A 24831-nucleotide genomic window follows, 5' to 3' on the forward strand; every position below is an offset into this window, starting at 1 on the left:
AAGGTAATGGAATCCTTCCTTAAAAATCCACCTTCTTAGAGACATTTACCTACAAATGGCCATGTGTTTACTTAGCTTTGGCTCAGACCTCATAAGCTTGTTGGGAGTTATGAGTATATATTGAGAGTGAAACCCTTGGGGACTTCCCTCTTGCAACCTCAAAGTACCTCTTCAGGCCACATTCCTCACTGGAGGGTACCAGGGTGGCTAATGAAAGACAAGCTGAATGAAGGAAGAGCTTTTGCTCTAATGAAGAGGTTGTACTTAGAAAATATTTTTCCCATCAGAAAGTTCTGTATACTTTTCCCAAGGGGGTGGAGGTCTGACTGGAAATGAATTGATGGCACTGTTTGTTTTTGCAGTACAGGAATTTAGAGTGTAATACCATATTTTACCCTTAAAGGGAGACGCTTGACTCTGATTTAGCTGTATAATTACATGTCACATAATGGCAGCCTCAAGGGCTTACTGGGTAATGGTAGTCACCCTCTTCTGTGGGATGTCTTTGGAGATCGATGAAGCTTTTGGGGAGAAAGGAGGACAGAAAGAGACCAGGAGGATTGGACTGAATATCCAGGAAGCATGAAATAGCCCCACCTTTAGAGTATATTTTTTCTCAATTTTTTTATTTCCCCAAAGGTAGCAAAGGATAGTTGCATCATCACATGATCAATAAGTTAACAAAAGGCTGAGCATAAATATGCAGTAGCTGACTGGAATGGAATCTCGTTTATGCCAGGGGAGCAGACATCCGTAGCATTTCAGAATGAGTATGCCAATCATTTGTATGTTTCCTCATTGCTGAGATTAGCCATCGAAGAAGCTGGGGTTTGTTTTGGTACAGGCGGAGCCACTGAAATCTCTGGAGACCATTTCTTTCACTTTTTGTAAATATGTGATCCTAAATGCAATATCTAAGAAGCATCATTAACAGTAGGGAAAAACTACAGTCTATGTGAAGGTCTGAGCTCCGGGTCACCTGGGGACAATAATAAGAACATGCAGTGGCTGGAGAGCTATGCATCTACACCGAAGCACGGAAATCATCAGAGGAAGGGTGCTGTTGAGCCATGGTACCAGCTCGGTTTCCAGCATCCAGCCCTGTCGGAGCTGCAGGGGTTAACTGAGGTACAGTTATTTATGTGCTTAGTCCCAGGTTTTCATTTCTGTCTCTTATGAGGTGGCAGGCAAAATTTAGCAAACCCCTCTGAGACAAAAGTCTCTGAAGAGACAGCAAGGGTCAGGCCTATTCACTGGGTGGGATCTGAATGTAGGTCAGACGGTCCCCAGTGGAAGAAGATGCTGCAATGTCACAGGAAAAAAGGGAAAGCTAAGCATGCATGCATGTGTGTATGTATGTATGTATGGAGAAATGAAGCACCAAGGAGGAGAACTTAAGATGCGTAGACAACTACATAGCCTAAAAGGAAAGCAAACTACAGGAGAACCTTACTACCACTTATCTGAAACAAACCTGCATATTAAAACAACGAAAAGAAGTATCAATCTTAAATCAGCTGGAAAGAGTACCTAGGAAGGAGAGAAAGAGGCTGATATCCTGATATTCACTGTGATTTCTTAGCAAAAATTTCCTGCTCATTGTAAAGGGCACCAAAGCAGACTTTGCTGGGGATTTACAAAGTGAGATGAACTGCTAATTTAGTCGATGGTTGCTTAGTATGCGAATTTATTTCTGTAAATGCTGCGGGCTATTTGGAGCTGTGAGAGTCAGTTCTCAGACTTCATTAAAAGAGGCTTTCCCTGAAAGTATTTTTGCAAAAGGGACAGTGTTATGGGAAAACAGTATCAAATCAAATGACATTTACACAGTACCGTGATTCTTGGCATACCTTCTCAGAGCAGATTTGACTGATTCATACGTATCTTAAACAGTCTTACAAAGCTACAATAGCTTCTGACACCAAATGGAGATTTGTGTCAGATGCAAATTCTGTTATGCTAAGATACCATTTAGCCATAACAGTAATCAGGGAAATTAGCAGAACCTAATAGAGAAGGAATAAAGTGGAGGATGCAGCTGCTTGGAGCTCCTGACAGGCTGCAGGGAAACAGCATCTATTTGCATACTATCTATCAGCTCTCATCCAGTGATGGATTAATTCTGAGACACAGACTCCCTGCAGTTCACCCACCAGTTGCTGTAATGAGTCACTGCTGCAGGGAATTGCACAAGCACCCCTGTACTCTGTCAAATCTTTCAGCAGACAGGGAGTGAGGAGATTCGTAGCTCCCCAGACTGCTCCAAAGATTTGATCAGTTCTGAAGAAGCCTGCTGCCTCTCTCTGCTTATTCCATAGGAAAACAAGACTAACTTATAGATCAAGACAGGTGCTTAATAACTTTGATATTTTCCTTTATCCTCTCTCACTCTGTTTTATGCTGTCTTTCACAGTGATGATGTTGGTGAAAGCAGACAAGTATCTTTAGCATCTGATGGCCTGTCTGGACATAGAGGACACTCTACTTGTCAGAAACAAAGGAGCTAAGGAACCTGAATGGCTCTGTAATCTGAAAAAGACCTCAAATGTTTATTTCTAGGTCAGTGGTATAAATCTGAGGTAGCTTGTAACCTGTTAAGTGACCACCTTCTGCTTATTGTTTGAGAGCCTGTAGGTCTTAAAGCAAATTCTGGTTCTCACCTGTGCTTCCAGCAGGCAATTATCTTCACTGCAGGAAAAGAAGAACCTGTCTGAACCACGGTCCTCAAAGCACTGCTTGGCAAACTTGAACTTTTAAGGAGGCTAATAATCTCTTGTGTCACAACAGACCCTCTTTTTATGCTCTCCGCACCTACTGAAAATTTACAATGTTGGGGAGATGTGCCTAGTGAAACTATTGTCATACCTGTCCTCTGAACTGGGAATTGCCATTCCCAGATTTTGTAACCCAGTTCAACCTGGCAGAATTGTATTTTCTAGATGGTCTTACGAGCCCCTCCTTGCCCACCTGTGTGATGGTACAATTATCTTACATGTCTCCATATTTCATTTATGGTAAAGCGGCTACTAGGACACAAGCACTCAGCCTTGCAGTGCTGGCTTGAAGTGCAATGTTATGCTCCCGGGTCCTTCAAAGACTGGGGAAAGAAGCATGGCAAAAGCCATATGGAAGTATTTATTATGGAAGCATCTCTTGGAACTGGCAAAGATCGTATTTCAAGGCAACATGCTGACAAGGCCTGAGGAAATGTTAACAATGAAACATGCTGAAACTGGATGATTCAACTAGCTGACCCTGATGTCTTTTTTGGCCTGGATTGCTCTTAGCTGCCTTTTAAGGGAGTGTGAGTAATACCTTAGAACAGTAACATCTAAGGCCTCCTTGATATAAAGGCATGGAAATGGAGGTAGAGTAACATAAAGTGCTTTCTTAAACTCTGCTGTCCCCCAAGAAAAATAACATAAACGCTCTTGACTTTTCTACACGTATATTCTGGCATAGTGATATCCTGAGAGAGGCTGGGCTTTTTTCTTCAGGAACAGTAATTACATTGCAATAACTTAACAATTACTTCCCTGCAGTCAAAAATGAGGCTTGTTCTCGGCAGAGAAACCAAATCAACACCAGTCTTACTGGAAAAACTGAAAAGTGAGTGTGATGGCTTGCTGTGTCTGAACGGATCATTTATCACAAAATGCTTTCCATGAGAATTTTGCTGTCCAATTCCATTAGGAAGAAGCTGTAAATGCTCAAAGACTTTGCAAGGTCTAGAAAAAGCAGGTCTTGATGAAAGTCAACAAATAATTCTTGAAGGCAATAAACAAAACTAGCAACATGAAACAGTCCTATGAAAAGAGGAATAACATGAGCTTTGCTGTTTCAGACAGTCTATCTCCTAAAGAAGAACTGACATCTCAGCCCAGGGAACAATGATTCAAAAGAAGCAAAACTCAACCTGTAAGAACAGAAGTGACACATCTTTCAGAGTGAAGAGCTACTTTACTGTTGTGGGAAGATGAGAGAGTGGCAAGAAATTGAAAAGACACATTCTGAATATGACGCTGGACTTGGAATAGCTTCTCTGTCTTTGAATGCACTATCAGAAAACGCTGTGGACAGCTCTGACATGGTTGCTGTGTGGATAGTGGAAAATCACTAGAAGAAAGGCACAATCTTCTAGAAAAAGGCTGGTAGGTATGAGAAATAGGTTTTTGAATAGTTTCTTTTTTTTTTCCCTAAGTTCTCTCCATTTTCAGAAAAAGCTTGATTTTACATGAATTACACTAGTTAATAAAATAATAATTACTTTCATGTAATCCATCAATCATAACTTTCCAAAAGAGTATCATTAGTCTCATTTTATACTTGGGGAAGGAAAAATGTAGAAAAGTAAATTTTCTGCAGTTCTACAAAAGCCAGATGCGTGACAGAGAAGAGAAATCAACACTCCAAAACCTCATCCTGGTGACCGTTCGGCCATGGAAATGGCATTTCCTAACACAACGAACAGTTCTTAACAGGCACTGTATCAGTCCGCTATCTGGTATCATTCTTGTGTGAAGAGAAGATTCACATCTGTGAGAACTTTTGACCATTTAAACCAACCTCACATTAAGTGATAGAGGGTTGGGATTTCTCCTCTGAGGGTGAGAGCAAGTCGCTTTTCCCTGAAGCTGTTCACTTTACATGCTACTGCTGATGCTGTCAATGCTGTTGTGAATGAGACCCCAGTTCACCATCCCACTGGGCTTTTAACACTGTGTGAGTAATTTTCTGTGTTAAATAATTAAGTGTAATAGCTAATACAGTACTTCCCACACTGTTGCATTGTGCAGTCATATAATTATTTTTCATCATTTATAATGACATTAAAACCCCCAAGTGCCAGACTGAAAATAAATCTGTCACAATGTTGCAGCAATATGCAAATTTTCTGGGTAGGTTTGCTGTGAAGGAAGAAGTCCTCTCTCATTGAAGCTCTTATACAGCTTCTTTAACAGCTTTTTTTTCTTTTGCCAACTGAATTCTCAATTGATCCTTCAGAAAGCTGGAGGCTTGCATAGCTCTGTCTGATCAGTGTTTGAAATTTCACAGATTCTATACAGTAATTAGAGGATCTATTTGCACGCAGCAAATTGCTGGCCTCATCCTCCAGGAAGGAGAACATCCTGCATTTAAACAACAAATGCAACATGGGAAGCAGCAGATCGAACTGCCTTTTTGTCCTTCATCATTTGCTTCCACCACAACATGAAAGGACAAGTTTTTTGCGCAAAGAGGGAAGTTTGTTCTGTATTGTATACTCCTTTTATTCTTGGGCTCTTCTTTGAAGCCACAACCAAAGAACCCAATAGGGATCAACTCTGCTGTGACCCTTCCACAGCATACATTTTCCACAAGCAAATGGGAAGGAGAGCAGTATACTTTACACAAGATGTCAGCCGGTGTTGAAAAGGAAGACTTTGGTACTTCCTTCCTGACTCAGATTCAACTAGAAGTATGAGCTAGGATCTAATGCAAAATTCTATTTCTTATCATCTGTCTATTTTCTCCAGTTACACGTTTTTCATACTGCATGACTTGCTTAGGTGGAGTCACGCCTATGCCATCTCAGAATATAAACATATGCACAATAGAAAAACTTTAGTCTGGCACTACTTTCTTCTCCTGTAAAGTGTCAGGAATGGCCAGACGTCCCCTCCCACGCACCCTCAGGAACTGGTGAGGAACTCTGAAATCCAGAAGTATCAAACAGGATTCCCTGTACTTCCACATGACAGAGAATGCAGTTATTTGCTTCCTGACTCCTCATTTGTGGAAACTGTTACTAAATCAACCCCATCTCTAGTGGTTTGTTGCAAATTTTCTTTTTCTGTACTAACTGGAGGATTTGTTGTTTGAGGCTCTACATCAGGTGTACTGTTTAACTTGATAGGCCAGCACTCTAAAACACCAGAATGTGATTCTTTCTTTCATGTCACTTCCTTGTAATATGTTGGCAGCACAGACTCCTGAGTAGTTTTGATTTGAGGCCTGGAATAAAAAAAAACGCAGCTGCTTTGGTCCTTGGTTGGTGGGATGTCCTTCCACATTCTGATAGAAAAGTCTCAATGACAAGCTGCTATGAGAGTGTTGTGAGAGTGCTGCAAGAAGCTCAGTTACTTTCTTAGCCTTTCCTTTCACTGTTTTTTTTTCCCCCTGAACATATGGACAGATAGACATTCTGCTGAATAAGCAGTATCCAGCAGCAAGTCTACCTGATGACGCTCTGGTCCGACCCACTGATGGGTGTAAAGGACTGGGAAGACCGGATCATCATTGTCTGGAATAATTATCCTAAATATTTCTTTACATCAAAATCACCTAAACACACCGCTCTGACAAATGTACTTTCAGTATTGAACTTTACAGAAAAGACTTAGAAAAAAAGGCTCATTCTTCCTCTCAGATCTGTGGACATGAAAGACCATATAGTCAAATCTCCACAGGACATGTATACTATGCAAAATGCCTGAAACTCCTGGCAGACAGGTAATCATACCAAAGAGAAAGCAGAGGAGTGATTAATGAGTGGGTAAGATTTTTTTTCCCTTTTCTAGTGTACTTCCACAACCCTTGAGTCTGATTCAGCACCTTCTTGAGAGCCTTGGACTGACAGCACAGTCAGCATCTGGTCATGCACTACAGAGATGACAGGGGTTTCTGGTCATATGGCTGCTGATCTTGTTGGAGCAGCTGAGATTAATCCCAGCTGGGCTACTGGCTGTACAGAAGATCAAGAAGAATATATAATAGATTCATTCTTCTCTCAGAAAACAATTTGGGGTGAAAAAAAGAAAGCATTTCTGGGGTAACACAGTGATGCATTTTGCAGTGAGGTTGAGTTTAATCCACAGAAGCAGAGAAATACATTGCACCCAAATTTTATCACAAATTACTTTGATGAGAGGGTAGACAGTGAGGCTCTGTGTCTGAGATACTGATGTGTTTGAACATGGAGACCTGGGATATTTGCCAAGGAACTTCAATAAAATGTAGAAGCACAAAAAGGTGTTCCTTAGCTTAAAAGCTATGGGTTTTAATTAGGTTTTTAATTTTCTAAAAATCCCTTCTCATGTTTACTTTTCCTTTCAGCCCTGTTTCTGTTTTTCTTTTCCTTGTACCACTTTTTGTCCAGTTATTTCTTTCTCCATTTTATTAGTACTTTTCTCTTTCAAGGTCTTTGGTTTATTTTTTTTTTCTTTCTGCCTTTAATGATATTCAGTCCATTCCTCCTGTCCATTATCTGTGTATGTATTTTCCTCCCCTCCAGGTTTTGTTTCTCTTTCCCCTCCAGACACAGTCCTTCCTGTTTGCTTAGTTCTCTTGCTTTGTGCAGTTCATGGACTCTCTTACCTCACTATTTCTAGTTTTCTCCATGCTCACTATTTCTTACCTAATATCAAGCACTCCACTTATTTGTTGACTAAGGTGTTATTGCTCATTCTCGGGTGGCTGAACGCCACTTGTCCCTCTAAGAAGTTGGACGCTGACCGCTCAGGGGTCGTGTAACTAGCTAGCTAAGGGCAGACCTGTTACACCTGTATTTTTTACTCACCCACAGGTTCTGAAACATATTTACATCTCACTCCTTCTTTTGCCTTTTAAAACACTTGTTCCGAACAAAAGCAAGGTGGTGGCTAGAGACTGTCCTTCCTATTGCACTGGGTAGGTGACTCAGTCAGCAAATGCTCCATGTCTAGATGCTGTCCCTCCGAAACCGAAAGGGTAATACTGAAGCTGAGGAGAGGAAACAAGTGGATAACTACTTTGGTTAAGAACCTGCCAAAACCAGCAAAGAAAATCTGCAAAATAAGAGGTATTTGCCAACCAGAATTGTGGCCAAACTCCATGAAAAGGAGGCAGCTACCTGCACCATGGGCTCATATATATATTTACACAACCTAATCTGCTAACTTATGCTACCATAATTCAACCTAGATGATACAATTTTTAACTAAATGTGCTTCCTATGTGTATTGGGTGGACCTGAAGTGTTTTTCATCACTGGGCAAAAGACCACTCAATTGTAACCAGTTTTCCTGATATTTTTTCATCAGTGCAGAATGTCTTTACTTTGCTTTATCCATATTAACTGGAGAAATAAAACACTATGACAAATTATGCCTGGGCAGAATCCTAAGCTCTAGGCTATTTCTAAAGACAGTAGAATGAAGATGTACCAAGAGCATTAGACTTCCAAAATTAACCAGACCTGTTTCTGTAGTGCAAGAGGATAGACTGGATATAAATGTCACTTTTTTGAAGTCAAGACTCTGTCTTGACCAAGGAACAACAAGTTATGGTTAGAAAGAAGAATGCAAGTAGTACAAAGCAGCCAGTGTGACTTCAAGAGAGGCTGTTCAAAGATCTGTTTATAGGCATAAATGTACTAGAAATAGAGTAGTAAAAAGGGAAAAAAACAGATGAGTCATTTTGCAGGTTTGAGAAGAGATGCCAGTGCATCAAACACGTGATAAATGATGACTGAGAGGAGCTTAAAGAGGAATAGTGAAGGGCAAATACATCAGGGGAGAAAGAAACACTAAAAACACGTAGATCCATCAGTAAATAGAGACCCAGAAATAACCATGGGTGACACTCATGACTTCCACTACTGAGAGGGTCATAGCATTTCCTGGGATCACATGGGATTATGTGCCTTGTACTGAATGTGAAACTTGTTTGAAACAGCGTACAGAAGTCTGAACTCTGTTACATGAAAATGACATTAAAGAATGGCAAGAATTCAGAGTAAAGTAGCAGTGATAAATGTGGGACTGAACTATCTGAGACAGGACAGATGGTGTTCTTACAGACTGCTTTACAAGTAACATCCATAAACACCCAGGGAAGAAAGGTGTTGACAGTGTCTGGTAAACAGAGTAGACTTGTGGTCTGTAGTCTCTCTGATAGTCATAATTCCACAGAGGAAATCCCCAAGATTCCCTTTCCACACGCAGACCTGAATTTAACAAAACATATGAACACGTGCTTTACTTTATGCCTGGGAGTCATTCCACTGACATGTCTTCCCTACTCTGAGATGACAGGGGCAGAAAATTCATAGCTCTCTGATTGCTAGTCCTACTCTAGCTAATAAGAGGATAGATGAAATGTTTCCTTGAAAGAAAAAGTAGATGTGGTTCAACAGTAAAACAGCCAATTCCAGGGAGCTGGAAAGATCTGAAATTCCTGGAGGAATATCCATACTCATATTAGCACTTAAGTTGACAGATGGTGCAGCTTCATCTGAATAGGAATTTTAAGTTGTGCTTGAGTTGAAAAGATTAACCCTAGGCAGGTTTTGTAGAGCAGCTGGTCCATCACAGACCGGTGCTTGTGGGATTTCTTCTTTAAGAAGCTAGAACAGTGGTAGCTGTGAGCACCTCAGACAGCAGAGCACCTCTCATTCTCCTTAGCAGTTTTCTCTGGAAAAATCACAGAGCAGAAGCAGTTTGCTCCATGCAGGAACTGGAAAAAAGTTCACCAAATTGTCTGGTGAATTTATAAAATTAGAAAAACAAAGCGGCAAAAGCCCTTGGCTCAACAGTGTTACTTATGGACTATCTGTCTCTTTGAAGTAACCAGTCTTGAGTCAGTTATGACCTTCCTCCAAGACAAACAGTCAGGTCCATTTGGGAGTTTTGCCTCACTCTGAAGGGGGATGCAGGGCATGTCGTGGATGTTTTCTTTATCAGTAGCCCTAATCATGCCAACACTCCCTTGCTTGTTGTTAGCATGGCCTTCTGTCAAGACTGCATCAGACATAGATGAGCTGTCTTACACAGTGCATAGATCTATCCGGAAAAAAAAACCTGGGAACCTGGGATAACTGATCCTCTCCACCAGCAAATGGGCCACACAGAAACATAAGGGCTCTCAGAGGCTGGCCTTGTCCCTGTCTGGCATGCACTATCTATACCAGCAGCAGCTGCTCCAGCTAACACACCTCTCTTCTCTATAGTCTCCCTGGAGACCAAACAAAAACGCTCTTGACAGAAGATGGCCAACAGAAAGAACAGGTATCAAAAGGACTTGCTCACTGGAGCAACCAATCTCAACAGTAACAGTATGTTTAGTTAGGAAAGCCCTTGTCTTTCTAACCCCTTCAGGTACTTTCTGTAAGTGTTAGGAGATGGCCTCTGACAGACTTGGCTCCTTATTCCTGCAGCTTGCCTTTCAATCAGTGAATCCTTGCTCTTACCACAATAACTAGTTGCAGGGCTGGATTATCCGTGCCAATTCTTTGTAGTCAGGCACATATGTGATCCTACTTAACGTCTGGGCAAATGACTGCGTTTGCTTTTTTCCACCTTTACTATCAAGGGCAGCCAATAAGAAAGATGACTCCTCACAGAACAGGAGTGAAGAAATAAAAACTGGATAAAGTAAAAAATCTATTCAGTCAGAGACTGCCAGCTTTTCTGTTGTAAAGCACATAACAAACAGGCAACACAGTAGTGCATTATAGTACTTCATACACTAGTGACTGTCACAACACCGCCTGCAGCAGGAACTCTGCATGTTAAGAACTCCAAGCTTCCTCTAAATCTGTTCTGCATGGGCACATCCCTGTGGTGACTTCTCTAAGAAGCTAGGATGATAGCAGCTCTCAGCACCTCAGAGACCTTTCCCAGTTCCCTTAGCGATTCTCTCTGGTAAAGGGATGAAATAACAGCAGGTTGTTCCACTTCGCATGCATGGACAAAACTGTGATCCTTCATTGCTACTGCACACATTTATTCCAAGGCGCTTTTCAGAAGCAATTGTGCAGGGGAAGACTCTGTGGTGGTTGCTTCAGAGTTACAAGTCAGTTACTGCACTGCTTGCTGTAGCTGGAAGTTGGCTGCAGCACTTGTACCAAAAAGTTGGAGAAAACAGAACAAATTTTGCCAGCTTCAATTCTGTGCTCAGTTCTGCCCTGTTCTTCACATTCTCCTGAGGCTTGTTGCTAAGGTGAGGACACAAACCCTTCAGCTACCCAAGTTTCCTGCTTTGTTGTTGTCAGTCATAAAGCTTACAGCTCCCTCTTTTAGGGTACTCTTTGGATAGAAGAGAGTGATGTTTGGGCACAAATTCAAAATGAGACAAAGCAGCTTTTGCAAAGGCCAGTTTGTGTTTTATTGCTCAGGAAATGGCAGACATCTGTCTTCAGCAGAGATCTCATAAGCATTTAGGTCTGCCATTTCACATCTAGGAAACACTAGTATCGCTTAGTACATAACTTCTTTGTCTGGGGGACTTGGTTGGTTATAGATGAGGGGATGATGGCTATATAGTGATGTTCACCCAGGTAACAATGAAATCCTTTTGGACTCTTCCAGGTAGTTTACTGGGCACAATCTCCATCTTCAACTGTAGTTTGTTTTTATACCTTGAGTGACAGGACACAAGGTCTGGCCAAGCAGAAGGCTGAGGTAACAACATACTCCGTGCTGGGAGACTTCCACATCAGAACATATTCTATGCAAGTTCAGCTTCAATCCTAACATGCAACCTAAGAAGAAGCAGATTGTGTCCCCCAGTGTTGGTCCACATTAGTGCAAATGGTCATCTGGGTCATCTTCCGTTGGAGAGCAGGTGGAGTCAATGTGGAGCAGGGAGTGACGGCTGCAGGCCAAATCCTTGTAGTGAATAGACAATGGCATGTTATGCAAGGAATTCTGATGTTTCCAAATTTGAGTCACTGAACTGGTACTCAACATAATCCAGTGTGAATATACTGCTGGAGGCAAGACTTTTTTGCTGTATAAGTTGTTTTCATAAGTTCACCCCTGTTTTTCTTCCCTGTAAATCCCGTGGTTCCAATTTTTTTAAAATTTTGTTTGTTTTCCTGAAGGTATTTAATTAAAATAACAGTTTAAGAGTTAGTACAATTTTTGGTACGCAGACCAGACTAGGATTTGAAACAGACGTATTCTTTTAGCTGGGTATTCTCCTAGGATGGGCAGGACCCAATCCAAGGTTGTTGTCTGATCCTCGCTTGAGAATGCTTTGTTTATGTTCTGCTATTCTGGTCACAAGGAAAACTTTCATGTTCCCACTTTTACTATAGTGTAGTAGCTGAGGATTTAAGATGGAAATTGCAGAATCATGGAAAATTGGACTGAGCGGGAACTTGTGAGATAATCTAATGCATTCCCTTGTCCCAAAGCAGGTTATACACTCCTAAACTGTTTCTAAAGAAAGACTCCCCTAACTTAATGTCAAAACCTAAATTTATGGAGATCCCACAATCTCTTTAGGCAATGTGTTCCAATGTTTTGCTAGTCAGAGGATACATGTTTACCCTCAGTTGATTTTGTTTAATACTTTGCTGTGCGGCAAAACTTGAAAAGGAGACTGAATGCAAGGAAGTAAGATACAGGATGTAGAAAGGAACTCCAACATCATCAAGTGCAATTCCTCACTGTTTGAGGCAACAATGTCAGGTAGAGCTTTCCTCGTATACGTACAGGGCTCAATATTTGAACTGGTTGAACTTTTTCCCTAAATGCTCAAAGTAAATTCTGCTAAGAATCTAATCTTTCTCAAATTTAAGGATCTCCTGTAAAGCAGAACTATGAAATCAAAACATTACAAAGTCTTGGAGATTTATTTCTGGGTATATAATGTGCAGATATTGCCTTTACAAGATGCTGAAAGATTTGCTTGAGAATAGACATGGCAAACTCTCAAAAGTGAAAGGAAGATCCCTCCTAAAAATTATGATCCCTTCTGAAATAGATGATGGTATTTCTGAGTTTGCCAAGACAGTGTTTGAGATCTCACAAAAAAACTCCCGAACAGTCCTTCACCAGAAGTGCTCAAGATGTCTCTAACTTTCAAGAGAACTACATCTGAGAAAGGGTAGTGATATTGGGCTCAGAAAAAAAAGAAAATTGTGACTCTTCTAAAAAGAATTCCTAGAAAGTGTGTAAGAAGGAGAAGGGGCCTGGGTGGGAGTAAAATCAGCACAGAATTAGCAAGAAAAAGTAAGATTGAATTTAGCAGAACTGGAGAGCAAATTTTCTGAGCTGAGGATGAGGAAGAAGTTAAGTTAGAGCTAGGAGGAGCTCTTAACTTCAGTGATCATCTAAATGTTTAACGTGAAGGATAAGCATGACTCAGACATGGTTGTTGTCATCTTTACCAATGTCATAACTGACACTTCAGACAGCATTTGCCAATCCCAATGTATCATGGTATCCTTCAGGTTACAACTCCATGTATCAAGTTATCACCGAAGACAGGAAATTGCATGAGGTACCTGTGTTTAGGTGTCTGGATTCCACTACTTATGCACAACACTGAATTTAAACACCAAAGAAGAAAGCCTCCTAAATTATATGAGGTCAGAGTCCTTGTCATTGTCCTTCAGCAGCTGTGTCAATTTAACTGGGAGAACCTGTAGGTCATAATCATACCCCACGGTGCAGCTATACTAGCCATGATCCAATGGACAGGAAAATACTTTCAGGTGGGACCTGAGAGTCCGGGATATTGTATAGTATCAATGAAGTCTTAAATTCAAAACTACAGTAATCCAAACTATCATTGAGATATTTTTTTTCCAAAGCTCATAACTCAAAATGAATCATGCTTGATTAACTTCACTTGGGCCAGGAGACTAATCATGGTATGCTATTTATAATATAAGGAAAGTCAGAGAGAGCATTAGAATAACATTCAGAATGGAAAACATGTTATAGCCTTATCATAGTACTACTATTACAACTTAATGAAAACGGAGAACTAGGAACCTTCTCCTATAGCAGGTGTTGCTTTTTTTTTTTGCTTTGGGTTTGTTTGGTTGGTTGGTTTTGCTTTGGGTTTTTTGTTAGGCTGTTTTTTTTTTTTTTTAGTGTGTCTACTCTCCAGTGTGAAAAATTTATTAAGTATATGTGAGACTCCAATCCAGAGAGCAACTGTCCAGCTCAGTTATTGGTGGGGTAATAGATCAGAAAGTTTCACCTCCTCCTTCTCCTCACAGCTGCCCCGCACACATGCACACACACACAGAGGCCAGGAAACTCTATACCTATGGCACCTACCTTGGGTTTGAAGGCAATTAATTTCAGGACCATCTCAACAGTGAACAGACCAGTGAAGAGCATGTTGAGGATATTCATCGCTTCCTTGAACATGCAGCTCTGACCGTAGTGCTGAAAAATAGCATCCCGGCAGCAGCGTGAGGAACAGACATACCAGCTAGATAGGAATCCACAGGGCCTCTCCTGATCTCCCTTCATGTTGAGAGTCTCTAAAGAAAACCTCCTCATGCTCCATTTTTTCAATACAGAATTCCCACCTCCCTTCACACACAAGCATTTCCATTCCTGTAGATACTTTTACCACCTGGCTCTGGATTCCTTATTTTTTTTAAAAAAAAAAAAAAATCTGTTTGAGTGGGGATTACCAAAATACTAGTTTCCATTCCAGTTGTGGACTCATTATAAATTTGCATAATGGTATAAGGCAATCTCCAATTGTGTTTCTTATCTCACCTTCCTGAAACGCTTGGATTACTTTTTTGTTGGATTGCTACTACTGCACAGTGAACAGGGGGTTTCACTGAGCTGTCCATAATGATATTAAGCTATTCCCCAAGTAATTACATTTAACTCAGGATTCTACAAAGTACACAAGCAGCTCAAATCATATCTTTCCTATATGCATTATCTTGCATTTGTCAACTCTGAATTAAATTTGCAATCATGCTGCCTATTCAGTTAACTTTATTAAGATCTTATGAAGTTACTCTCTGCCTTCTATTGATTAATTCAAATAGTGTCTTCCGCAAATGTTGCCACCTCACTCTTCATATCCCTATTTCCAGATCATTATATTTGAGACTGATTACATTGTCTTATTCTAAGGTCATCTTCCAGTTCATGTTATAAGATCCCATTTGTAGTTGCTTGACTTTCATAAGCTTTAACCAGCTGGGATGAATTTTCATATTCTGCATTGGATCAGGGTAATTTATTTAAAGGAGTTTCAGTTAACACAATTCAGCTGCAGCTGAAAGCCAGGCCAGGGAAAAATATATTGTTGAGGCATTTTCAAAATTTATTGCAATATTTTCTTTGAAAGTCATTAGTACCTGCAGGACTATGCTTAAAAAGTTGGATTTTTGCTGGAATGTGGCTTTTGTGTTTCTTTTTCTTTAATACATCTGATACATATGTGGCCACAGTACAAGTCTTTGAAAAAATGTGCTTTTCTCAAGATGGATGTAGACTTCCTAGAATCTCCAGAGATGCTGTCCTGCCTGTGGGCTCAGAAACATCTCACAGCTTCTAGCTCTACCTGCCCTGGGTGTGCACCATTGTCACATCATTTGAGCATGCTTCAGAGTGAACATAATATTCTCTCTCTATTGCTTCATGAGAGTAAGACAGTAGATACTTCAGCTGAAAGCATGGCACTTTCTTGTGCTTATGCTGCCTCACTCCTTTCTTGGTACCCCAGGCGAGACAGCAGAGGGAGCCTTTCCAATGGGGACAGGAAAGATCAGGACCAGATAGAGCGGAGGGATCAAGAAATCTGGTGAGATTGGACTGGAAACAGTAAGAAAAAACAAGGTGAAAATTGACTGTGACTATATACTTAGACTGTTAGTGAGTGATAGGAAACTGAGGCTAGTTTTGAGGGGATGCTGGGAGTGGGGCAGGCTGGGATTTATCCAGTGGAAGATGTAGTGGAGGGATGCTAAGGTCAATAGGGAAGTTGGTGTAGGAGTGCATGGGACCTTGGACTCGGAGTAAGGGAACTGGAGAAGGGAACAAAGCATAGCAGATAATCAAACAGAAAAGGCACAGAGAGACCAGAAAGGAGGTCCATGGAGGGGGAACTGCAACTGGAAGTCTGTGTAGTGAGAAGAGAAGGACTGTTTGAGGACTGGGGATCTTGACTGTCTGGGCCATAAACCAGGGAAGAGAGTTCAGAGACTGACTAAATGAGGAGGAAGCAAGGGTTTTAGAGAGAAGAGTGACAGGCAGACTAGCTTTTAAGCAGACAGAGTGTAGAAGAGAATGGGGCTCAAGTGGCCAAGGAAACTGGGAGTGCAGAGATAGGCTCAGCAGCTGGGAGTCTGGGAGTCTGACTGAAAATGAAAGGGAGGTGAGGGAGGCATTGGACAGAGACAGGCTGGAAGGAACAAGCCAGGAAAGTACAGACTTCATTGTGCCTATGAAGGCCCATTGCCTCACTGAAATAAATGTAAGACTTATTTTATTGTAAGTTGGCTACTTAGTAAAGGTTTTGACTCTTTCCTCTTAACTGTTGTTCTACTTGGAGATGGTAATCTACTACCTCTGGCTGCTATTCTTGTAGACTCAGCTGCAAAGCTTCTTTGGTGGATTCACATCAGGTGTTTAGAAAATCTTCACACAGCGAGGAAGCATAATGGGTGGTAGAGCAATTAGTAGCGTCAGTAGTGAAGCAAGTTAGGCAAATACCTATCAAGGAAGGCTTTAGGTGGAGCTGATCCTGCCTTCAGATGACAGGCTAGACAATGCAGTCTCTAGAGGTTCTTTCTAGACAGTTTCAATGGTTCCTAACCCAGAATAAAGGAGATAATAGGACCTTCCAACTCTCTATCCCATTTCCTTGATTACCTTGTTCACCAAGTATTTGCTCTCTACTTTTTAACACAGAAAAGCACCAAATTTAAAATTCAGATAGGTGAGTGGCAGTTCTGGGCTTATTGCTGCATTTCATAGAAGACAAGCCAGTACTGAAAAATCACTTATTATTATAGTGGCCATTGAACAGGCCTGTGATGTAACTGCTGGGTTGTTTTTCACACTTATTTGTTTTTAAAGAGTTTAAACAGATTTGTTGAAAGTGGCAGATATTAGCAGGAAGAGATAAAGTGGCAGATTCCTTATTTTAACCAAATGTCATCAGGAATGAATGTGGTACAATGGTTTTTATCATGTCCCTGTCCTTCTCCCTCAATACATGATGTGAAAGTAAAAGCTGGTCTCAATCTTGGCCATGTCTACGTTTTCCCCAACCAAGTCTAATAATGCATCACCTGCAGGGTGAAAGTAGGTTTCAACCTTGGCCACTTCTACCTTTTCCCCAACAAAGTCTAATAATTCATTACCTGTAAGGTTTTCTGCTTGCTTACTTACTTGCATGGCCAGGCAGATGGTGTTCAGCAGGATCAGAACGAACATCAGGTATTCAAAATAGGTGGAGTTGACCACATACCAAACTTTGTACTGGTACTGGTTTTTAGGGATGTATCTCCGCAGGGGTCGGGCTTTCAGGGCATATTCTACACACTGGCGCTGTGAAAGAGGCAGGGTAGATTTAAAAATCAAACCCAAAATACAGGTCTGGTTAGCTACATTCAAATATAATAAAAATACAACATGTTTCAAGTCTTTTACTGAAATCAAAATGCTTGGTAGAAGAATTTCTTCTAGGTCATTATATTTATGTACATATCGTACCTGTTGAAATGTTCCATATGCCTTTACTTTGGCCAGATAATGCTGTCATGTTTATCAGTGAATCAAATGGTACAGCAGAAATTTTTAAGTAAATATTGTCCCTTGAGTGTGAGGTTTTTTTACCTCATTCCTGAAAGATGACAGTAAAGCCAGCTCACTGTTTTATCTTGTTGGCAATCTTCACATGTTCCTCTTTGTATGTATTTCTCTCTTAAATGCTTATTCTCAATGTATTTTCTACCTTTAGTGGCAACAAGTTGTTGTAAATTACCTGGTTTTTGTCCAGCTCACAGTTCTTGTACTCTTGTTCTCCTTGTTCCTGAAATGTGACGATGACGAAACCAACGAAGATGTTCATCATGAAGAAAGCAATGATGATGATGTAGATAATAAAGAAGATGGAGATCTCAACCCTGTGATTATAGATGGGTCCCACATCCTCCATGTGGGAATCAATGGACCTATACAGCAACCTGAAAGCAAACAGGAGCCCAATGCAGAGAAAATCTGCAACTGCGGTGAGGACTTAAAAGTGATGTTACAAACTTTAACTTTGTGATTTTCTTCTACTTGTATCAAAATTAATTCACTCACAAATGTGCAGACTTGCACTGATCTGAGTGTAAACTCTTGCAAAAGAGAGGACACAGCTCTTACTAACTTTACACATTTGAACCTCTTCAGGGTGAAATGCTTTTCATAGTCGAACAATTAAAATAATGCATGACTTTCAGTTAACAGAAGACAGGAGAGTCCGCATTGTTTAGAACTGAGTTTTGTGAGAAAATGGGATCTCAACACTTTTAACATTTCTTAGCACTGCTGTTGGCATCACCCGGTGACACGGGCCAGGGTCAGTCCCCAGAAACCCTGCTTGACCATGTCACTCTGACAGAGTGGAGCTATGGGAGTCCTTCGCCCTTGTGGCACAGACAGTAAAACCTAGTAAGACAACCCACACCTGCCCATACTGCAGAAATAGCACTGCTGTGTTTCATATTACCCTGCCAGCTCCATCAGGAAACTTGCAATGCCTAGCAATACCGGTAAGTGCCTGACAGGCATTTTTTATCCCTTTTTATATATAATATTTGTAACAAACATTGCTATCACACTACTACTAGTAATCATTATTTTTAAGTGCTATAGACAGTGCTGTGTACTGTTTACAGGTATAGGAACAGCAATTACTGCAGACCCTGAGGAACTGATGAAGTATAACACATTATAATATAGTAACTGCTTCTTCTATTGCTGCATTTAATACTTTAGACTTATTTAAATACTCATAATGGGAAACACCATGCTCTGCATTTGAATTTTCTTTTTTGAAATGAATGAGGTCATTGCTAGTGTTACACCAGTCCAAGAAGCACTCACTCTGGCCAGCCCTCAAAGGTTGAAACAGTGAAAAGGGCCATCATGGCAGTCAAGACGTTGTCGAAGTCAAACTTGCTGTTCTCCCAGCTCCGGGGTTGTATCATTGGCTGGTTGACCTCACCATCCTTGTATGTAATGTAGTACCCTCTGTGGATGGAAAGCAGAGAGAGAACGTGGCCCAACTGTACTGTCAGTTCAAGTTCTGACAGTGGGTGGTCAATGAAGGGGGCTAATTGGAAAGTTCAGACCCACCTGCATTCTGCTGCCGTCTGTTTGGAGCTATCAGTGCAGCTGTACAGCTTGCCCTTGAAAAGGAAGAAAGAGGAATGAAGCTTCCTTTGCTGACAACACAAGGGTTAGGGCAGATCATGTAACGAGCAGATGCATTTACTACTTGCTTAACCAACTATGAATATGTTTACATGCTTTTTTTTGCACGTAGATATTAGCAAACTGGATTGGGAGTTGCCTGCATCTGGGTAAGTTCAGAACACAGACTTTCACCTGCATGCGCGGTAATTTTATATGTACATTCTAAGGTGCACGACCACTGAGTGCTGTAGAACACTAGTTGTTAGAAGGGTGGTGAAGGGCAAAGAAATAAAAGAAGACAGAAAGAAATGAATCAATCCTGTGATTATCTGTCATGTCCCTTCCTCTACATGATGGGGAGTAGGCAGCCTGCATGTACCAATCCTTTAGAATAGCCCCCTTCACCTCCTTGGCACTGAGCCATGCCACAAGCTATTTAGGGAAGAAGGAGGTTACTGATGTCATTAATGAATTCTTATGATTACTGATGAAGGGCAGGAGTTTTGAATATACCTGATCCAATTTTGGGGAACTGCTGGTAGCAGAAGCCCAGGTAACGCTGACAGTGCCCAAAATGTTTTGCTTTTTACACAGAGACTCCACCTCCCCTTCCTCAGGCTTCTTCATGCTGTTTTTCTTCCCACCCTGTAATACATTCACTGTAATGGATGAGTGAATGGGCCCAGTGGTTTTACCTTAAACAACTGAACTCCAATGCAGGCAAACATGAACTGCAGCAAAGTGGTGACAATCACAATGTTTCCGATGGTTCGTATGGCGACAAAGACACACTGGACCACATGCTGCAAATAATAGGGAGACAGGAACATAAGTAACATCCCTCAGGAAGGAGTTTATCTAACACAGCAAGGGCTAACTTAAAACAGTTTTGTAAGCCCATTTGTAACCCTAGCAAACTACACCACGATGATGCTGAGCCACCCAATTGGGAAGCAGGTTGGCAGAAAAGGACCTGGGGGATCCTGGTGGACACCAAACTGAACATGAGCTCTCACTGCAAAGACAACAAATGGTACTCTGGGCTGCATTAGGCAAATAACTTCCAGCAGGTTGAAAGTGATCCTTCCTCTTAGCCTTGATGAGGCCACACTCAGAATACTGTGTCCAGTCCTGGGCTCCTCAGTACAAGAATGTCATGGATGTACTGGAGGGAGTCCAGCAAAGGGCCACAAAGATGATTAAGGGACTGGAGCATCTCTCTCACAAGGAAATGCTAAGAGAGATGGGACTGTTCAGCCTGAAGAAGAGAAGGCTCGAGGGCATCTTATCAACATACACGAATACCTGAGGGGTGCAAAGAAGGCAAAGCCAAACTCTTTGTAGTGGTGCCCAGGACAGGACAAGAGGCGATGAGAACAAACTGAAACACAGGTGGTTCATCTGAACACCAGGAATGACTTTTTCAATTGTGAGGGTCACTGAGCATTGGAACAGGTTTCCCAAAGAGGCTGGAGTGCCTCTCTCCTTGGAGATATTCAAAAGCCACCTGGACATGTTCCTGGACAACCTGTTCTTGGTGGCCCTGTCGAGGAGGGTTGTTAGATAAGACCACCTCCAGAGGTTCCCTCCAATCTCTACCATCATGTGATTCTGTATTTCAGCAGAATCACAAAATGGTTGAGGTTGGAAGGAACCTCTGGTGATCATTCAGTCCAACCTCCCTGCAAAAGCAGGTTCATCTAGAGCAGATATTGAACTACTCAAACCATTGCAAAAATCTTTGAAGCCTGAAATAACATTAATTTTTAGTTTATTGAATGCATTGGGATTCTTCTAACCTTTAGTCCTTTGGCTCTGTTGATGGCCCTCAGTGGTCTAAGGACTCGCAGAACACGCAGGATCTTCACCACATTGATGGCACTGGACCTGGAAGAAAGTATTGGAAGGTTTAAGAGATAATCGTAATATAGAGGGTGTGCTGCAAGGGCAGATGGATTTCATCCAGTCTGTCTTGTTTGGAATCCTGCAAGGCCTTAGACTGCTCAGGACAGATAGAGTCAACATTTTCTTACAGCACTTCAAGGGTAAGGAAACTACTCTCGATGTTATTTTTATAGGCCTTGTTTCAAGATCTGTGCAGGCTCAGTATACATTCTCCTGGCTTTCACTGGGCCCAAAGAGTTGTGGTAAATGGAGTTAACACCAGCTGGAGGCCGGTCACAAGTGGTGTCTCCCAGGGCTCAGTGCCAAGTCCAGCCCTGTTCAATATCTTTATCAGTGACCTGAAACGAAGACATTGAGTGCACCCTTAGCAAGTTCGCAGACAACACTAAGCTGGGAGGAAGTGTCGATCTGCTTAAGAGTAGGGAGGCTCTCCAAAGGCATCTGAACAGGTTGGACCGCTGGGCTGAGACTAATGGCATGAGGTTTAACAAGGCCAAATGCTGGGTCCTGCACTTGGGGCACAAGAACCCTGCGCAGCTATAGACTAGGGGAAGAGTGGCTAGAAAGCTGCATGGAGGAGAAGGACCTGGGGGTGTTGGTTGGCAGCTGACTGAACATGAGCCAGCAGTGTGCCCAGGTGGCCAAGAAGGCCAATGGCATCTTAGCTTGTATTAGGAACGGTGTGGGCAGCAGGACCAGGGAAGTGATTGTGCCGCTGTACTTGGCACTGGTGAGACCGCACCTTGAATACTGTGTTTAATTCTGGGCCCCTTGCTACAAGAAGGATGTTGAGGCTCTGGAGCGTGTTCAGAGAAGAGCAACGAAGCTGGTGAAGGGGCTGGAGAACAAGTCTTATGAGGAGTGGCTGAGGGAACTGGGGTTGTTTAGCCTTGAGAAGAGGAGGCTGAGGGGAGACCTTATTGCTCTCTACAACTACCTGAAAGGAGGTTGTAGCGAGGTGGGTGCTGGCCTCTTCTCCCAAGTGACAGGTGATAGCACAAGGGGGAATGGCCTCAAGCTGTGCCAGGGGAGGTTCAGACTGGATATCAGGAAAAAGTTTTTCACAGAAAGGGTCATAGGGCACCGGCAGGGGCTGCCCAGGGAGGTGGTGGGTTCCCCATCTCTGGAGGTGTTTAAAAGATGGGTAGATGAGGTGCTCTGGGACATGGTTTAGTGGCAGACAGGAATGGTTGGACTTGATGATCCAAGAAGCCTTTTCCAACCTGGTGATTCTATGATCTCTGCCGAAGTAATGAAGGGAATGGAAGACGGACAGGGTATTTTTTTAAGCAAGGCAAGCTGCCAAATACTCTGTAGATATCTATGATGTGGAAATTGTGTCAAGATGTAGTCATCTTAAGACTTTTCAGATAATGCTCAAAGAACTACTCCACTGACATTTTCATAGACGAGTGGAAACTCCAGGTGATTCCAGCATTAAAGGTATACCATCCACATGAAGTATGATCCCGCAATGTGTTTAGCCTGTGATCCCACAAATCTATTAAGAGTGTACTTAAGGATGTGGAAACTCCCACTGAATTGATTAGGATGACTTATCTACTCAATTTTAAAGTACTGAACACAACTATCTGCTACAACAGAGCTTTCTGCATCTTCCAAGACTAAAACCCTGACTGAGAATCTTCTCCACACTGTATGACATCAGCCCATCCTACTGATTTTGGGAACAGTTGTTTGCTAACGTTATTAAGAGTCATGTATGTAAGAGTTATATATGTAAGAAAGAAACATCAGGCCAAAATGAGCACTGTGTCATTCTTAAAACCATGACTGAAAGCCCAATGAATCTGACAAATCCTCCTGCTGGACTTAGCTCTGGCACACAACATGTGTGAGCTGCTAACTTGTAACGGTAACAATGGGGATCTTATGTCTTATCAGATATGATACTACTTAGGAAACTCCCTGACACATGGAGTTCCATATGGTCAAACAAACTACAAACTTATTAAGAAAATTAACAAATTAACCAACGCAAAGTGGTATGACAGAAGAAGTACTCTGAAAATTCTCACACAGCTTTTCAAGCCCTTAATGGTTTTCCATCAACCAAGACCCACAACATCTTAGGAAACAGCAAAACATTATCACTCTATCTTCCAGAGAGGTTATGAGGGCTCTGGGAGGGAACAGTAAGTTATTTAACTGTTCTGAACTGATACAGTGAATCAGAGATCCTGGAACAACACTAAGTGTCATGATTCCCAGTGGACCAAGTTTCTTATTCTCATTCCCTCTTTTTGGAAGATCTCCCCCTTTAGGTCACTAGGGTAACATTTCCCAGTTATTACCCTACCCCCCCTTGAGAATGAATTTTAATGGTCTTGAATCATCTCAGAAAAATATCTCCAGGCTCATGAGAAGAATCTTACCCAATAAGACAATGAGCTTGAGGTGTCAACCTGGCCCGGTGATCCCCCCCTCACCCCCACCCCCAAAACCAGCCAGTTGAAATTGGCTCACTCACTGGATCCCAAAGGAGATGAGAGAAACGCTGACCACCAACAGGTCTAAGATGTTGAAGTAGTTTCTGCAGAAGGAGCCCTTATGGAGGAAAGCCCCGTATGCCGTCATCTGCAGGAAGGTGCATGAAGACACAAACTTTGCCATTAGTATCCGTTCGGAAGCCCAGCCCTTCTGGTTGTGCTCACAGTATAATTGGGAAGGGGTAGTATTTCTAACATAGCAGAAAATTACTCCCCCCACTCCTCCCCCAAGCCCCAAAGGAGAAGATGAGTCCCCATTGAAAGAAAAGAGAGTGAAGACAGTAAGATAACTATGAAAGACCTAACTAGGGAAAGCCAATAGTAGGTTCAGTGAGGAAGATACACACTTTGAGTACATAGAGTACATAGCACCTAGAATCATCAAAGCAGCGGAATGACTGTTCATAAAAACTACTCCTTGCAATCATATGTTTTTCCCTTTTTCTTCAATGGCAGAGGACACTTGTGAGTATGATGCCTGTATTGTATAAAGGCTTCTTTAGCTAAATAGAATGAAAATATGAACTAAAAAGAGCTCTTTTGTAATGATTTTCAGTGCTTAGACCAGCTGCAGTGGACAGCTGAGCTCTCTTCCCTCTGAAAAGAAGTCCTCAGGGATTTGATGCTTTAGAGCTGAACTGAAGCAACAGGAGGGATTTCTGCTCTCTGCACTATGGTCCTTCTTTTCATCTCAGTCCTGCATCCCTTTTCCTACCCCTATTCAGCTTCTTCTATTTTTATTTTAGAATCAGATGCATTTGCCCCTTGGTTTTCCTCATGAAGCCCAAAGTAAGATTCCTTACTCTGTGGTGGTAATCATTATGAATATCACCTGGTAGAGGAAGGGAAAAATTTTACATATTCTTACAAGTGACTCTGCCTTGTGGTATGAAGGAGCATTGAATAGCTATTAGCGTTGAAGAGGATGTCACAGCTCCAGAACTGGTTTAAGTACTAGTGTAAACAGGAATAGCTTTCAGTCACATGACAACGTGACCTAAAAACTTCTGAACTCAGAATCTGAATTTTAGGCTGAGCTCAGCTACAGAATGTGACTGAGTCTGGCACAGTTAAAGATGTGAGGTGATGGGGTATTTGTACCACCTACCTTACACTTGGTGAGCAATGTAATGTAGCTGCTTTGAAGAAATCCCATCCCCACAACCGCTAATGTTCCTCCATTACCTGTGTTAGGAACACAGGCTTCTAAATCTAGTCCTCTGAATCTCCTCTAAATTAGGTGTCTAAAGTAACTTGAAACAGACACCATGAGA

General features: G+C 41.8%; 1 protein-coding gene across 23 annotated transcripts in view; it reads right to left on the reverse strand.

Annotated features, from left to right (window-relative positions):
• Nucleotides 1–24831, reverse strand: part of CACNA1C (calcium voltage-gated channel subunit alpha1 C) — a 481236-nt gene that overhangs the window by 57107 nt on the left and 399298 nt on the right. For all 23 annotated transcript variants that reach the window (XM_054055220.1, XM_054055139.1, XM_054054621.1 and 20 more), the window contains exons 22-29: nucleotides 23539–23645; nucleotides 20942–21029; nucleotides 19838–19945; nucleotides 19083–19135; nucleotides 18831–18977; nucleotides 17722–17923; nucleotides 17127–17285; nucleotides 14037–14147 (exon numbers count right to left, since the gene is read on the reverse strand). In XM_054055220.1, coding sequence (XP_053911195.1) covers nucleotides 14037–14147; nucleotides 17127–17285; nucleotides 17722–17923; nucleotides 18831–18977; nucleotides 19083–19135; nucleotides 19838–19945; nucleotides 20942–21029; nucleotides 23539–23645 — 975 coding nt within the window. The remainder of the gene's footprint in view (nucleotides 1–14036; nucleotides 14148–17126; nucleotides 17286–17721; nucleotides 17924–18830; nucleotides 18978–19082; nucleotides 19136–19837; nucleotides 19946–20941; nucleotides 21030–23538; nucleotides 23646–24831) is intronic.

The sequence above is a fragment of the Cuculus canorus genome, chromosome 1 (assembly GCF_017976375.1).
Source record: "Cuculus canorus isolate bCucCan1 chromosome 1, bCucCan1.pri, whole genome shotgun sequence".
In the NCBI taxonomy this organism is placed as follows: Eukaryota; Metazoa; Chordata; class Aves; order Cuculiformes; family Cuculidae; genus Cuculus; species Cuculus canorus.